Source organism: Pavona decussata, unplaced genomic scaffold (assembly GCF_977016875.1).
Source record: "Pavona decussata unplaced genomic scaffold, jaPavDecu1.1 SCAFFOLD_219, whole genome shotgun sequence".
Classification (NCBI taxonomy): domain Eukaryota; kingdom Metazoa; phylum Cnidaria; class Anthozoa; order Scleractinia; family Agariciidae; genus Pavona; species Pavona decussata.
The window spans coordinates 1,047,327-1,065,337 of record NW_028145624.1 but is presented as its reverse complement, the minus strand read 5'-3'; the positions used below and the strand labels follow the sequence as shown (position 1 = coordinate 1,065,337).

Sequence of the window (18,011 nt, the reverse complement as noted above, 5' to 3'; positions counted from 1 at the left end):
ATACTAATTAAAGCAAATAGACAGTTCAAGAAAAAAAACCAGCAGCTTAGTTTTTTAATGCATTTTATTTCCCCTTCTTTGACAAGTTTACAGAGTTCCTTATTCTCATATATATGTCTAAACATGTTTTACGATCTTTGTCGTCTTAATGCTCCAGGGCATAATTAACAGGTTTACCGGCCTCTTTCTTTAATAATATCTTATTACAGCATCGATCCATTGCCTGAAGTAGCGGACGTCTCCGTAGACACCATATTTCCCTGGGCGTGCACATCCGTATCCCCACGATACCACACCCTCTTGGAAGTACTTGCCGTTGGCTTGGCACACCATCGGACCCCCTGAATCCCCCGAGCAGGAGTCTTTACCGCCATTAGCATAGCCTGCGCAGATCATGGAGTCATCGATTGTCTCCCATGGATAGGCCTGTTGACAAGTGGATTGCGACACGATTGGGAGAGAGACTTGCATCAGAACATCTGAGGTACCTTTAGGAAGGGTATATCCAAATCCTCAAAAAAAAAAAAACAATAAATAAATAAATACTGAAATAAATAAATAAATAAATTAATTAATTAATTAATCAATAATAATAGGGAGGAAACAAAAAACATTCCAAAAACAAGTGTTTAATGTTAAGGATTTTCAAATGTGTATCTTTTTGTCTCTTTATTTTTCATACTTTCCATTTGGCACTGAATTATATTAACAATTACAATGGCACTATCAATGACAATAACAGCCACAGGAATCAAATAAGTTTAATTCCTCGTTGAATAAATATCTAATAAATAAATCACTTTATTTAAGTGTCACTGTATTAAGCGCAGAGCACTAATTAGGGACTCTCTCCACATCGAATTGGAATTTGGATATGTTGGTTTTTGAGGAAAAACCGGAGTACTCGGAGAAAAACCTCTCGGAGCTGAAGGACGAGAACCGAACCTGAGCCACATTGGTTGGAGGCGAGTGCTGCTTATCCTTGCGTTTTCCATTGTTTGCTTAGGCTTTTGTGTTTGTGCTTGTAAATCTTACTGTTCTTAAGCACTCTTATGCCTGTGCTTGTATGTCTTAGTGTTTGTATGGACTCTTGTGCTTGTGCTTGTATTTCTTAGTGTTTGTATGGACTCTTTTATTTGTCCTTGAGTTTCTTTAATAGTGTTTGTATGGACTCTTGTGTTTGTACTTGTGTTTCTTAGTGTTTGTATGGACTCTTGTGTTTGCGCTTGTGTTTGTAAGTGTTTGTATGGGCGAGTGATAAAAATCTGCGAGTCAGCGAGCCATGCGAGCCAAGGTGTGAGCCATGCGAGCCGTGCGAGCCATGCGAGTCACGCGAGTCATGCGAGCCACAGTATAAATGTTAAGAATTTTTATTTGTTGTATTTACATTCACATAAGAACAAGAACAAGAGCATCGGAGCAAGATGAATAACATCGCAATATTTAATTCTTACAGTGGGACAACGCAAACCATGATACTTTTTGTTCCAGTCAACCCAGGTCACGCGTGAACGATATTTTTGAAATTTGAACGGAGTTTTGACATTTACATGTCAGTTTTGAAGATTTCAGAGTTCCCGTATAAATTTCCCTAGCTTATTGACGGTATAAAGCTATGAATTTTTCTTTACACTGCAAAATTGAATATTTCAAGAATAACAATTGTTTCCCAAGTATTTTGAATCTTTTTTTTTTTTTTCAGAACGATTTCCAGAGAAATGTCCAACATTCCATTCACACGTCGGACATTACAAAGAGAAAATCGAATGTTCATTTCATTCTTGGATATACTGTTCACGCGTGACCTGGGTTGACTGTAATTGACACGTCAGGGCTGATTGTCAGTGTCATTCCAAACCTGTAAGGTATGATAAATGAGTATTCAAAGATGAGCGAAGTCAATATTGTCGCACTAAATTCAATTTGAAAAGAAGCAGCGTAACAGAAGCATTTTTTTTTTCTTGAATGAAGTTCCACGTGGATATCAATGAATGACATGTATCAATAGATACCTATTCGAGTAGTGGTGCTGCCGTATGTTTTTCTCGGATTTTTTTTCTGAAGTCTTGAACCTTAATAAATTTTTGCGTATTGTTTTTAATTTTTTGCGCATCTTGGGCGATTTTGAATAGGCAAAATTCTCTCCAAAATTATAACAAAAACGAAAAAAAAAAAAAAAAAAAACCAAAGAAAAAAATGCGTCCAAAATTTTCTCACGCGAATGTAAATAAAACAAATAAAAATTCTTAACATTTCCACTGTGGCTCGCATGACTCCCATGACTCGCGTGACTCGCATGGCTCGCACGGTGGCTCGCAGATTTCGCAGACCCTGTATGGACTCTTGTGTTTGTGCTTGTATTTCTTAGTGTTTGTATGGACTCTTGTGTTTGTGCTTGTGTTTCTAAGTGTTTGTATGGACTATTGTGTCTGTGCTTGTATTTCTTAGTGTTTGTATGGACTCTTGTGTTTGTGCTTGTGTTTCTTAGTGTTTGTATGGACTCTTGTGTTTGCGCTTGTATTTGTAAGTATTTGTATGGACTCTTGTGTTTGCGCTTGTATTTGTAAGTATTTGTATGGACCCTTGTGTTTGCGCTTGTGTTTCTTAGTGTTTGTATGCACTCTTGTGTTTGCGCTTGTATTTGTAAGTATTTGTATGGACTCTTGTGTTTGCGCTTGTGTTTCTAAGTGTTTGTATGCACTCTTGTGTTTGTGCTTGTATTTGTTAGTATTTGTATGGACTCTTGTGTTTGCGCTTGTGTTTCTTAGTGTTTGTATGCACTCTTGTGTTTGCGCTTGTATTTGTAAGTATTTGTATGGACTCTTGTGTTTGCGCTTGTGTTTCTAAGTGTTTGTATGCACTCTTGTGTTTGTGCTTGTATTTCTTAGTGTTTGTATGGACTCTTGTGTTTGTGCTTGTGTTTCTAAGTGTTTGTATGGACTCTTGTGTTTGTGCTTGTATTTCTAAGTGTTTGTATGGACTATTGTGTTTGTGCTTGTGTTTCTTAGTGTTTGTATGGACTCTTGTGTTTGTGCTCGTATTTCCTAGTGTTTGTATGGACTCTTGTGTTTGTGCTTGTGTTTCTAAGTGTTTGTATGGACTCTTGTGTTTGTGCTTGTATTTCTTAGTGTTTGTATCGACTCTTGTGTCTGTGCTTGTGTTTCTAAGTGTTTGTATGGACTATTGTGTCTGTGCTTGTATTTCTTAGTGTTTGTATGGACTCTTGTGTTTGTGCTTGTGTTTCTAAGTGTTTGTATGGACTCTTGTGTTTGTGCTTGTATTTCTTAGTGTTTGTATCGACTCTTGTGTCTGTGCTTGTGTTTCTAAGTGTTTGTATGGACTATTGTGTCTGTGCTTGTATTTCTTAGTGTTTGTATGGACTCTTGTGTTTGTGCTTGTATTTCCTAGTGTTTGTATGGACTCTTGTGTTTGTGCTTGTGTTTCTAAGTGTTTGTATGGACTCTTGTGTTTGTGCTTGTGTTTCTTAGTGTTCGTATGGACTCTTGTGTTTGTGCTTGTGTTTCTAAGTGTTTGTATGGACTCTTGTGTTTGTCCCTGTGTTTCTAAGTGTTTGTATGGACTCTTGTGTTTGTCCCTGTGTTTCTAAGTGTTTGTATGGACTCTTGTGTCTGTGCTTGTATTTCTAAGTGTTTGTATGGACACTTGTGTTTGTCCCTGTGTTTCTTAGTGTTTGTATGGACTCTTGTGTCTGTGCTTGTATTTCTAAGTGTTTGTATGGACTCTTGTGTTTGTGCTTGTATTTCTAAGTGTTTGTATGAACTCTTGTGTCTGTGCTTGTGTTTCTAAGTGTTTGTATGGACTCTGGTGTTTGTGCTTGTGTTTCTTAGTGTTTGTATGGACTCTTGTGTTTGCGCTTGTGTTTCTAAGTATTTGTATGGACTCTTGTGTTTGTCCCTGTGTTTGTAAGTGTTTGTATGGACTCTTGTGTTTGTCCTTGTATTTCTAAGTGTTTGTATGAACTCTTGTGTCTGTGCTTGTGTTTCTAAGTATTTGTATGGACTCTTGTGTTTTTCCTTGTATTTCTTAGTGTTTGTATGGACTCTTGTGTTTTTCCTTGTGTTTCTTTAGTGTTTGTATGCACTCTTGTGTTTGTACTTGTATTTCGAAGTATTTGTATGGACTCTTGTGTTTTTCCTTGTATTTCTTAGTGTTTGTATGGACTCTTGTATTTTTCCTTGTATTTCTTAGTGTTTGTATGAACTCTTGTGTTTGTGCTTGTGTTTCTTAGTGTTTTTATGGACTCTTTTGCTTGTCCTTGTATTTCTAAGTGTTTGTATGGACTCTTGTGTTTGTGTTTGTATTTCTAAGTGTTTGTATGGACTCTTGTGTTTGTCTTTGTATTTCTAAGTGTTTGTATGGACTCTTGTGTTTGTGCTTGTATTTCTTAGACACCTTGTAGGTAACGTCTTAAAGCCGTTGCTTTACTGATCTTCAAAAAATTGAATGTTCAAAGAAGTCGGGAAGAGCACTTTGTGTCCGGTTTCTAGGCGAAATAGGATTAATAAGGTATTAAAGCAAACACCACCAAACTTTCTGATCTTTCTCAAACTTACTTGAGACTTTTTTCTGTTTACTTTTTTGTGAAAAAATAATAGTTTGTCCCGGTAAGTTTCATATTTATATACTATTTCTTGTACCATAAAGGAAAGAGGTTTCAGCGTACCGTATAACCCCCATGTTTCATTGTTATCACTGTAATACTTTAAAGTTATAAGTGGGGGAAGGGTCATAATTCCTTCCCCCACCCACCTCAGGCTCAGAAAAGAAATCCCAGGCTAAATAGCGCTACACAAATCGGATTTCGCTATACAATCTTTCATTTTTACTGCACCTTTCAATAACATACTGACTCTGAACTTCAACCCCACCTAACAATTTGCGTGTTTTACTGCCGTCAATCCTAATAAGAGGGTGTGGATGGGGTTAACTAACAACTGACAAATGGCCATAATTTTAACTGACAACTGACATTTGACACGGTTTTAATGACAACTGATAAAAGGAACCAGTTGTAAAGACCTTTTTTCGATCTTTTTTGGCTAATAATTTATCTGTTTTCATACAGAATCCTCAGGCACGTGATTAACAGCAGCACACAAGAGTGTTAGGTGACGTTAATTGATAAATTCTACTAATACCTACAGTTAATCATTTAAAATTTGACCCTAAAAACCATAACATGATCCCAAATTTATAACTAAGCTTTGCAGTTAATTATTAACAGTCAATTAAATGACAACTGACAAATGGCCCAAAATTTAACTGACAACTGACATTTGGCCAAATTTTTAACTGACAACTGACATTTGTATACCCCCGTCCATACCCTCATAATATGATCCCAAAGTTATAACTAAGCTTTGCAGTTAATTATTAACAGCCAATCAAATGATAACTGACAAATGGCCCAAAATTAACTGACAACTGACATTTGGCCAAATTTTTAACTGACAACTGACATTTGTATACCCCCATCCATACCCTCTAATTGCGGCGACAATCGACTGACCACAAAAATACAGAAACCGACAAAGTAGATCGAAATCTGCCAATCACAGTGCACGAACATGACCTTTTGACCCCGTTGAACCAAACGGTTTTGTTTCTTAGAGGTCCGCTGCAGTGACTGACGGCAGTGAAAAGCATAACGGTTGGTTGAATTTTGAACTTCAGAGTCCGCATGTTATTGAGAGGCGCAGTAATCGTGCCAGTTTATTAATCACTCAGGCGATAACATACCAAGTTATTCATCCCTTAGTAATATTTCCATTATAACTGAATCACCTTTTCATCACTCATACCTGTCACCCAGCAGTACTTGCCAACCGCCACACTCCCACTCGATCCAGGTAAACAAGCCAGGTTAACAGCGTCGTTGAGTTGAACAGACCTCTGCAATTTCAACATGGCGATGTCGTGTGTAGAACTTGCAGATGGATTGTAGTTGTAATGCGTAATTCCGCGTATGGCATAAACGCTCTGCTCTGTTGAAGATTGTTGTGTTCTATCATGGACGCCAAGTCTGAAACAAGGAAAGTGTTACATAGTTAAGATTCCTCTGAACATACTCTTTTTTCTTGGGAAAACGGCATTTTGTTTTCTTTTCACAACACACACATACAGAGAAGGCGCTGAATCCACTTAAGCCAATCTTTTTGCAAGAAGACGTTAACCTCATTTCCTCTCTTTCTGGCATATTGGACGGGTTGTTGGAGGAATAGTTATCAAGCCAGAGAGTAATGAGATCAGTGAGCTTAATATTTTGTGCAAGGTGGTCGCTCTGTCAAAGAGCCCACAATATTACCGCAGTGACGTTAGAAAGGATTTGAAAAATCAAACTTTTCGAGATGCGTGGTTGTTTATTTGTAATCGGTGATTGAAATGCACTCTTTAAAGAGTTGCAGGTTAGCTTGCCAACAAAGATAGCTCGGGTGAGGGTTTAAGTGTGCTGTGCTGTTGTCTAACTGTTTCAAGAGGCATAAAAATTGGATAGAGCTCTAGATTCCCCGCGAAAGGCAAAGCGTTAACCCAAATAGCAAGCAAGTACTTTCAGCCGCAACTTAAGGATTTGCTTCCAAGGTTGCAATTAACGTCCCGTAATATTTGTACGGAATGATGCACTAACTAAAGTCGATATCAATACCACCGTCTCAAATCGCTCTCCTCCGCTTGGGGCATCCCTACCGAGAAGGAGGGATGAGATGCAGTTGTATTTGCAGGCTACGAGATACCGATAATGGGGTTTTGATCTGCCCGGCAGAGAAACAGCGATACTATTACTTGCGATAAAACACAAACGATTATTCTAAGTCACGAGAAGTAAGACGTACGAAGTAAGGCGTTGCATAGTACCATGGTACAGTATTAGATTTTTTTTTCTTACCTTACGAGAATGCGTTGGGCCCCTGTGAGACAGTGTGCTGCAGTGAGCACCCAATTAGAAGTAACCAAAGATCCTCCACACATGAACTGACCATCTGACGTGGTGATCTCGAGGAGTGCTTGCCACGGCCAGGCTCCTTCGGGTGCCTCTTCTCCACCGACAATTTTTGTCGCGGGACTGTATGTACACTGGGATCGCGGTCGTGATCCATCAATGATAGCATTGCCATGGTTACCATCATTTTCTAACAACAACCCCAAAAAGAAAAAAAAAAAGAAAATAAGGAAACAGGGGCACCCGCTGCGATATGCGAATTTCAGTAAAGATATTTTTGGATTTCGTTTAAAACCGAACTGATTGGCGCATTATGGTAGCCTTGAACAATTGCCAATCAGAGCAGGTGATTCACTCCAGTGTAGTTCACAGACACTACCGGACGAAGTAGATAAAAAAAAGTCTTGCAAATCGCCGAATCTCAAATATTAAACACTCACGACGGCCTCAAGATTTGAATCAAAGAGGAACTTTTTTCGCCATCCATTTCCATAATTTCCTGCTTTTGTCATCGCAAAACTGGTGTTACTGAGATTTTGCAACGGAACGTCAAGAATTTTTGCACCTGTGAGATTTTCCTAAATTCGTCAAATGTTTTCAGTTACGCGAGATGACATTCAAATGCCTTCGAAGCAAAGAAAACGAACCCAAACTCATCATTGGAAATGGATGTACTACAAATAGACCGAAGGGCTGAAATGAAACATATACGATTCACTAAAACAAAGACGGAAAATTAAATCAGTGAAAACGTACGTACAGAAAAGAGGCGTTTGGTTTCTCAGGGGGTGGGGGGGGGGTAACAGGATGGTCAGTAAATCAATAAAATAGTACAAGAGGCTTAACTGGGACAACTTCAAAACTACAAAAAATGGAAAAAAAGTAATACATAAATCAATGTCAAGTATTTCATTGGACATTTCATCGTGTTTAATATTGACTGAAAACCAGAAACATTGTGCTGGTGTCTGCGTTTGGATTACTGTTTCTGAAATTTATCTTCTCTTATTATTTTACCTCAAAGGTCACCAGTTGGTGCGATCAAATTTGCACTTCGATGAAAAATTACTAAGTAAAGTTTGCCGTTTGGTTGACCAATTTTTTATATCAAATTTGACAAAAATAGTTCATTAAAGACAGTTGCAAAATTATTTCTATTTTTATCTCATTTATCAAGGATTTCATAGAATAAGCGATCTGATTGCTTTTAAATTAATGGGAAAATCGATATAATAGTCACAAGCATTTAAATCAGGATACATGATGTTATGCTCAGAACTTACGGGAAACTGGCTAAGGGAAAAATTAAAAAGAACTTAACTCACTCTTATGTGGTTTCCAAGTAGGTGGTGGTTGTGACAATTTCTCGATTTTTACTGCACGTGGTTCTTGTGACAATTTTCCGCCTATTGCCAAAGCAGATAGTGCAAGAACCATCACCAACTTGAGGGCCATCTTTTTCTCCGTAAGCCTGGTGGGAAGAAAAACGCGGGGTTATCGATCATAATTGTGAAAATTAACTCTTTTTTTTAAGAAGTCGGTATTAAAACTAATCCCACCTTGGGCAACAAATTGATTTCTTGACTGAAGAAAATGAGGAAAGAAAAACGTGGTGGTTGTGGCAACGTTTCAATTGTCTTCCTACTGGTTATGCTATAACTCTAGGTGGTGGTTGTCGGTGACAATTTTCCGCCTATTGCAAATGCAGATAGTGCAAGAACCATCACCATTTTGAGAGCCATCTTTTACTCCATGAAGCTGGGATAGAAGAATTGTTAAAAAGATCACTATAATTACAACTATCACCACACTTTTTAGGTGCTCGATATTAAAATTAACCCCACCTTAGGCTACATTTTGATGGCGTAAAACAAAATGAGGAAACAAAAAATGTGCGCTGGATGGCACAGAAGTCAATCAATGATGACCCAGTATTTGCCGCTCATAAAAAGTGTCATTTATGCCCCTTTAGTATTCTCGCCCGAAATTTCCCTACTTTCATTTAATCACAAATCCGTTTCTTTTACGAATTGACTTACAAAGGAGCCTCTGATATTTTCTTCACATGGTTAAATAAAGTAGAATTACTTCTACCTATCCTTCGTAGAAAAGTTACAGATACTTTTAATTGCCTCACCATAAGGGTGAAACAAATTGGAACGACTTCTCAGTTTTTGTCATCGGGAAAAGTAAGAAATGACCGGGAAAAACATTTTTCCTTTACTCGCAACGGTAATAATGAGTCATGTATGATATTGGTTGGTTGGTTGGTTTCTTCATTGCTGTGTTGCTTCTCTAAGCAGGAGATGGCCCAGCATCGCATCTAAAGAGGAGTAGCAATACTCCTTGCTTCATGCTTCAGAAAATGGTTTGCGCTGTGGCCCCGTGGCCGCTTAGGTGACTTTAACTTTACCTACCAAATTGGCGTGTACATGAACGCAAATTTCCAACAGAACAAACAAGCAATAATATCCTATTTAATATCCTGTTCTATCATTACAACGCGATACTGGATTAAACAAAAAGATAAATGGCAACGAAGAACGCATCCTCAGTAGTTCTAAACTGTAGTAAATTGAATTGCAGCTTTAGTTCTGTTTTCAATATGTTCATCAATTTTCGACCTTTTTCGGGCTGGTGTAAGGTCTATGTTATCACAACAGTGATTTCACCGGTCAGTAGGAATGAAAACTATATCTTATAGTAACACGTAGAGGATTTTCTACATGAAAACTTCAAATCGAGTAAAGATAAGTCATGGTAATTTTCATCGAAAGAAAGTTACACTCACCTCTGGTAAGGGTTACAAATGGTTTCAGTCCAAGGGAACAGCAAACGAACGATCTTGGCTTTGGCGATTCCAACACGTTTCCTCTGCAGTCTCTGCAAGAAGATGGTTCAAACCAAACATCATCTCTATTTTATATTCTTTGGTATCCATGGGACTTCTTCTTAGCAGGGAAAAATTTTAATTACACTAATAAAAAAGAGGAAAGTTCTGCTCTAAAAGTAGAAGAACACTGCTATTGCAAAAGAAAGTTTCCATAGCCACGCCATGATGCTTCTTGACTAATTGATCAGTGGGGGAAAGATCAATTCTGCTAACAAAGGCGAATAAATTTGTCTCTGCGGGTCCATGCATGCCCAACGCGCACTTTCCTGCCAAACATAGTCAAAAGCAGGCATAAGTCTACCATGTTCTTCTAAGATCAAAATAACCATTCACCTTGATAACAGATCATTTTTTTTTTCATTACAGTAAAAGAAAGTTCTGCTCGGAAAACGCACGAATATTCTTGTTACCGTAAGCAAGAAAATCTTTTATACTGTTAAAAGTTGTTGTAGTTTGACAAATCTAGGGCAAATTTTAATACAGTAGCAGCACCAAACTTTGCAAGGCTTGATTAAACTAAAACATGTTCCGTGCTTTTAAATTGATCTCTCCATTTCCAGCGCGCACTTTCCTGCAAAACAAAGTCAAAAGCAGGCATAAGTCTACCATGTTCTTCTAAGATCAAGATAACCATTCTCCTTGATAACAGATAATTTTTTTTCATTACAGTAAAAGAAAGTGCTGCTCGGAAAACTCACGAATATTCTTGTTTCCGTAAGCAAGAAAATCTTTTATACTGTTGAAAGTTGTTGTAGTTTGACAAATCTAGGGCAAATTTTTATACAGTAGCAGCACCAAATTCTGCCAGGCTTGATTAAACTAAAACATGTTCCGTGCTTTAAAATTGATCTCTCTATTTCCAGCGCGCACTTTCCTGCCAAACATAGTCAAAAGCAGGCATAAGTCTACCATGTTCTCCTTAGATCAAGATAACCATTTTCCTTGATAACAAATCATTTTGTTTTCATTACAGTAAAAGAAAGTTCTGCTCGGAAAACTCACGAATATTCTTGTTATCGTAAGCAAGCAAATCTTTTATTATGGAAAGTTGTTGTAGTTTGACAATTTTTTTATACAGTAGCAGCACCAAATTCTGCAAGGCTTCATCAAAACAAAACTTCTTCACGTGCTTGTTCTCTTAGTAACCAATAAAGTATTGTACACTTTAACAACATGAAAGTGAATATATGAAAATTCATACATTTGAACTGAGTAAAAGAGAGTTCTGCTCGGAAAACTCACGAATATTCTTGTTACCTTAAGAAAGTATATTTTATTTTATTTATACATTTGAACTGCGGATGAGAGAATGAATGAGTGAATGCATATAACTGCGATGATTATTCATTTATTCTTTTTTTCTTCCGCAGTTCGCATGTATGCAGTTTTATATATTCACTTTCATCTCATCACCTCTACGGATATATTCGAATAAAAAAAAAATGGCCTTCTCCCAGCTAGCAGTTGGCTTGATAGCTCAGTTGAGAGCACTGCACCAGTATCGCAGAGGGCATAGGTTCGAATCCCGTTCAAGCCTGAATTTTTTTCTTCTTTCTTTTCGCAACTGCTTAAGTTGCGTATATAATTGCGATGATCACTCAGTTGTTCATACGCAAAAAACAAATGCACGTGGAGTGATTTGATTGAACTAAAACCCATTTAGCTCTAGACAAATGGCGATTCCGTTAAACCGAACTTTCCTGGCCCCAGTTGTTCAAAGGCCGGATAACTTTATCCGCTGGACAAGGCACTACTCGGGGTCTAAAATATACTTCACGTTAAACGTTGTCCAAGGTTTTCGTACACTCCTAAACTAGACTGTGGTTAGAGTGTGCATATTCGCTTGTACACGATGAAATACTGAAATCTTTGCACAGATTGAAACCGACGGATAGTGACTTATCCACTGGATAAAGTTATCCGGCCTTTGAACAACTGGGGCCTGAAGAAGAATGAACTGCTGAAAACGTTGGATCGCGAATACATTCGTGAATTATCAATGTTTTCTAGTACATTCACGAATGAATTAGTTCTTTCACGCAGTTGATAATAATTGTAATGCAGCAATATGGAAATCCTTGTGGAGCTTTCTTCAATTCAGTAGCAATGCATTCATAATACATTCATGAGCGAATTTATAAGTCCATTTATGCAGAGTTGCTATTCATAATTGTAATGTGCGTGTGTTCTTTGAGCAGAACTTTCAGTTTTACTCTGATGAAAACAAAAACATTTGTCGTCACAGAAAATCATTCTCTGGATCTTACAATAAATGATCACAGGATAGTGTGTATGCTTCAAACAATCTTTGGGCAGATCACGAGGAAGGAATACATTAAAATTGAATCTCGAGAGATCACCCATTGGCGGTTCCCTTGCAAAGCCGCACAGTCTGTCCTCCGTGGAATGAATTATTAACTTCATCACGTGTGCCGACACGTTTGGTTGTGTTGATCAAAATATGATGGCGGTTTTTGAGAACTTTCTATAATTTGCTCTTGTCAAAATAAAGCGTCACTTATATACATTGATGCAGACTTGCTTTTGGTCATTCCAATATGTGCGTATTTTTCAAATAGAAATTTCCCTTATTTAATGAAAATAGAGTAGAAAACTGAACTCATCAAAGAGCAAGATTGCCTTAAACTAGTTTTGGGCAAGGACTGTAAAAAGAAAAAATAGAATTGAGCCTGCAGAGATCATCGATTCCCTTTTATCCTGAAAAACCCACACGTCGAAAACATCTGATGAATTATCAAAGGAATATCAATATAATTTTTATGCTTTGAATCTTGCTTATGCTAACAGCACTGTGTGGCTGTTTCTCCTATGTTACATTTCTGGCAAGAAAAGAAAAACCGTTGTAAATGAAGTGTGTTTTACGAAAATATGAATTATATAATTTTGAAATATGGGGCCAAGTGACTTTTTTCTTACCTCATAAGATAAGCCACCAAGTCAATAAGTTTGCTATTTATACAGCCTCGTGGCAGTCATAACCATACAACTCGCTACACAAAATACTAGTTAAATTTACTCTGGAAATAATCTGCCAAGCATTTGTGCTTTCCGACGCACAAATAGCGGACAATTGAAACTAGACTCATCTGAAAGGCTTATGCTACCCAAAGATTTATTGATTAAATCTGAGCAATCGAAAACGTAAAGCAAACACAATCGGGGCCACTAGAAGCCGAAATTTAAGCTGCTTTTAATATGAAATTAAATAAAATATACTCAACTGACTGATGACGAATTTTCCCTTTATTTTCCAAAAACCTTATTGCGGTTACAGGTACCCCAGTTGTCAGCACTGAAGGTTCCGATTTGAGATGAAAAAATTCGTCAACTCGAGTACTTCTAACCATTTGATTTTCAACTGCAAGGAAAACCAATGTGAGAAATAATAACATCCCCAAGATATTAAGCTTGCTGTCACGATCTTGGCGGGTAGTTTGCCTCTCAGGGAAAACAATTCTCACTATGAACAACGTCTATTTTTCTTATAAATAATAATGCTTACACATTTCAGCATTGTGCAATGCCCCTTTCGGGAAGCTTAATTAACGTAACCGTAAATGGTGCGGGCATAAGCAGAAAAATTGTAAATGATGTGCCAAGCAAAAAGAAAGGAGTATCAAGACTCCGGCGTTATCCCAAAGAAGAGTCAACTTTCCATGAAGAATGTGACAAACAAAGCTAGTGAACTTCAGTATATTATCAAATAGAAGGGTTTTCACTCCACTGAACGGCTTTATTTCTGTTCAAAAGGGAACCTACAATGATGAAAACTGGTTAGCATTTTCTGTAGACGGATATTATATCCTATAATGCTAAAAACAATTTTGGACAATGAAGGGAAAAATACAAGACGAATCAGACGATTATGTTTGCCGTACATTTTGGTTGCTCGGGTCTCTCGAAAAGCTTAGGGTGGCATAGCTTGTCAGATGAGAGATAATCCGGGTTTCCTCTCTCGCTATTTGAACGTCGGCTTACGCAAAATGCATTTGCATGTCATATTAGAAGAAAATTTAGGTAGCATTTTGTAGTGAGTTGTTTGATGGTCATGATTGTCCTGAAACGTGCAGATGTACTATCGCCATTGGTAAGTCGGCTTAACCTGCGTCTTTTTGTTTTTTTCGGGATGAGATGTAGGGAGGGTATGACCGCAGATTAAGGTCGGCTAAGAAATGCATATAGGCACAGCATTTTCAGAGTAAACGTAACTAGTGTTTTGTGTAGCGAATTGAAACTTGTGAATATAAAACTTGCTAGCTCTGAGGCTTATTTGATGAAGTAAGGAAAAGTAAGAAATTATTGGCATTTTTTTTCTTCTAAAAATGAAGTTGAAAAACAAACAACTCGAATCAGAGGTAAGACGTATTTCGATGAGATCAACATGACGACGACTTATGCTTCATCAAGTCAAATTTTAGAAGTGGCTTCTACGAACTGATTGAGACGATAAGCGCGGTCCTATCTCTGACAGAAAAAAAAACATTCCTCGTCCGCCGTGCATTGCTTGTATCGCTGAGTGTAATATGCCTCCTTCAAGTAAGAAACGTTTGCTTTTATACAAAGAAGTTTTATCCATAGATGCACCATGCTCGAAGTGGGAACGTTCTCTTCGGGTTTATTCCTAATGCGCCGGCACTCTACTGTCAAATATAGTCAAATACAAGCACCCATAAGTCTAATCTGAGATCGACATCACCGTTTTTCTTGACATGTATTTCAGTTTCATAAGAATAAAAGAAAGTTCTGCTCGGAATGCTCACGCTCTTTCTTGCTTCCTTGAGCAAGGTCATTTTGCTGTGGAAAGTTGCTGGAGAAAGATATTTTAAGAAAACTGCAGCACCCAATTCTCGAAGCCTTAATCAAAATGAAAGCGTGTTTTCGCCTCTTCTTCTTATAGTAACTAATAAACAAGCGCAGTAATTATGTTTTGGAACTATAACGAGAAGCGTACGGGGCTGGATTTCACCTTACCTAAAACACTGAAAAAAGTGGTTATCAAACGTTTAATTTTTAACAGAATCTTCATGCTTACGAAACACGAGCAATAATTTATGATTAATACCATTTACAATCGCTTGGTCGATCGTAAAGAGCTGACGATAAATGTGACGACAATTTGCAAAAACACCTACAGAATTTTTTCCCATAAGACTCAAAGCTGCTTTCTCGGATAACATTGAACTATTGCAAAGCTTATTTTACAAAGCCGCACATTGCAGCAATTTCCTCGGAAAGTTCACAAGCTGTTATAAAATGTTCCGAAGGGCTCACCACCAGAGTTTCTATTGATAATTGTAACGTGCGGCTGATCTTCGAGTGTAACCTTCTGATACTTTAGCTGATGAAAGTAAATCTGTTAGCGCTGAAAAGAATTCTGTGGATGATATGATGAGGAATGCAGTGGAAAGAGTATCCAGAAGTAATCCATTGACGAAGATTAACCCATTTGCGTTTTTCTTGGAAAGCCGAACTGTCCATCCCCCGATGATTTCATTATAAAGGTCATGATGTCTGAGCTAGGAGACGTTTGCTTGTGTTAAATAAAAAAATCTTGCCGGTCCTTGAGGAGAACTTTCTTTTGCTCTGGTGAGAATACTGGAACATCTTAATACATATTCACTATTTTTATTGGTAATTGTAATATATGGAAATTTTCGAAAAGAACTTTCCCTCATTTTAATGAAAATAAAATACGTCTTTCTTCTTGAAAACCAAACTGACTGAAACAACAAAATTCTATTGATCAGAAGATTATATTTAATTTGGAAGACAACCGCCTTAAACTATCTTTGGGTAGGGACTGTAAAAAGAAGGCTTCAGGATGCAGAGATCATTCATTTTGAAAAAGCCACTCTTCCCATACAATACATCTCATGACTTAATTAAGGAAGATCAGTATAATATGTATACTTCAAAGTTTGCTTATGGTAATAGCAATGTGTGCGTGTTTTTCAAGCAGAATTTTTCTTTACTTTTTAAGGTGGTCCAACCTATTAATTGGCACTTTAGTTACATTTTATAGTCGCGCTTTTTGGCAAGAAAATAACCGATTTCTTTGATTTTGACTTCATAAATGAAGCGCCTTTAAATTTAAAAGCAAATATTGTCTTTTGATGGATTAGATACGTTTGAAATAGGGGCATATTTTATAACCTTTTTTCTTACGAAGAAATGTCCATAACTTTGAGATCCCTTGACTGATTATTTCCTTACTTCAACAAATAAGCCTCAGAGCTAACAAGTTTTATATCTGCAAGTTTAGTTTTCTGACAGTCATGAGCATACAACTCGCTATACAAAATGCTAATTAAATTTAGTCAGAAAATTGTGCCAATGCATTTTTTTAACCGACTTACAAATGGCAGACGTGTGCAACAAGGCCGTGTCTCACCTGAAAGGCTCATGGGCTCGTAGCCACTTTTTTGGAAATTACTATCACAGAAGATGAAACTTTGGATGTTAGAGGAGCAGAAAGAAAAGTTTTCGCTTTGAACTATCTAGGTTAAAGAAGGAACGGATAGGAAACAAAAAATCCAAGATTCTGTATTTATCATTTTCTGAGAAAAACTCCTGTTAGAGGTAAGACTTATTTTGGTGCGATCAACATGAGGCGCCTCACGTGTTATCAAGTCAACTTTTAGGAAATTCTCTGAAATGATTGAGACGATCGATAAGAGCGGTTCTATCTTCCGTTTTTCGGACTTTCATCGTTTACCGTGCCGTGTTTTAGTGTGTTGCTGAACGTAATAAGCCAGTTGATAACTACCTTCTTTAATTAGGAAAAGTCTCCAGCTATACAGAAGTTTGATCGTCCACAGGTACACCATGCTCGAAAAGGAAGGTCAGTCTCTGCGGGTTTTTTTCTAATGCACAATCTCCTGTCAAATATTGTCAAAATCAGGCACCCATAAGTCTAATATGCTCCTCATAGGTCGATATCATCATTTTTCTTGATGATAGACATCTTGATTTAATTAGAGAGCGAGAAAGTTCTGCTCGAAAAACACAAGCACATTTTTGTTTATACCTGAATTTTTTCTCGAACTAAAATTTTTAAAAACAAACCCATAATGTTGAACTCCCACCACTAATATGCTATTGTAAGGTCGATATCATCATTTTTCAGATATTTTGTTTTCATTAGAGTAAGTGAAAGTTCTGCTCGAAAAACACAGGCGCATTCTTGTTACCTGAATTTTTTTCTCGAATTAACAACTTCATTTTTAAAAACCAACCCATAATGTTGAAATCCAACTACTGACTTTTACCCTACTTTATCAAATAAGCCTCACAGATTCAAGTTTACACATGCAAGTTTCACGACAATCACAACCATACAACTCGCTACCCAAAATGCTACTTCAATTTAACAATAAAAGTGCTGTGCCAATACATTTGTGCAAATTGATGTGCAAACAGCGGAAGACCACAGCCGGACCATGTTTCATCTGAAAGGCTTATTCTACCCAAACCTTTTTGAAAAACATTGAGGAATCAGAAGCATAAGGCAGACATAATGATCAGCGCTCCTAGAAGCAGAATTTTATGCCCCCATGTAAAATGAAATATATTAAAAAAATACCCATCTGACTTATCGTGTGGTTGTCCCTTTCTTTTCCAAAAATCCGGCATTACAGAATACGATATCTAACAAGCTAATGCAACGGAAAGCTTCTTGAAAGATCTGAGCAATCGGAAACGGATGGTAAACATAATCAGCATCTTATGTCGCTTGCAAAGTGAAATTAAATAACAGATACCCGTATGATTCATTGCGTTTTTGCCCCTTCTCTTCCCAAAATTGTTTTTAGCATTACAGAATGCGATATCTACAGAAAATCTTTACCAGTTTTCAGCATTGTAGGCTCCCTTTTGCCACAGGAATAAAGCTGCTCAGTCGAGTACTAACCATCCATTTTTGGATGAAAACCCTTGTGCTTGATAATATATTGAAGTTCACCACTTTGTTGTCACATCAGTTCCTCGCGGAAGGTTTGCCTCTTAGGGTAACGTGTTAATATTTGTTTTCGCTCGACACACCGTAAATATTGCTCAATTACGGTTGTTTTATATAGCCAAGTCTATATAAAGCGGAGCCCGAAGCTCAACAATTCTTTTTTCCCTTTTTAATAGCATTTA

General features: G+C 37.4%; 1 protein-coding gene across 1 annotated transcript; it reads right to left on the bottom strand.

Moving 5' to 3' along the window:
* Positions 1 to 46: 46 nt before the first annotated feature.
* On the bottom strand, positions 47 to 17,800 carry LOC146459415 (trypsin-3-like). Its single transcript, XM_085089623.1, has 6 exons — positions 17,782 to 17,800; positions 9,750 to 9,841; positions 8,284 to 8,429; positions 6,905 to 7,148; positions 5,823 to 6,043; positions 47 to 512 (listed from the first exon to the last, which is right to left on the bottom strand). The coding sequence occupies exons 1-6, from the start codon at positions 17,782 to 17,784 to the stop codon at positions 190 to 192; spliced, it is 1,029 nt and encodes a 342-aa protein (XP_084945749.1). The 5' UTR covers positions 17,785 to 17,800; the 3' UTR covers positions 47 to 189.
* Positions 17,801 to 18,011: the final 211 nt, after the last annotated feature.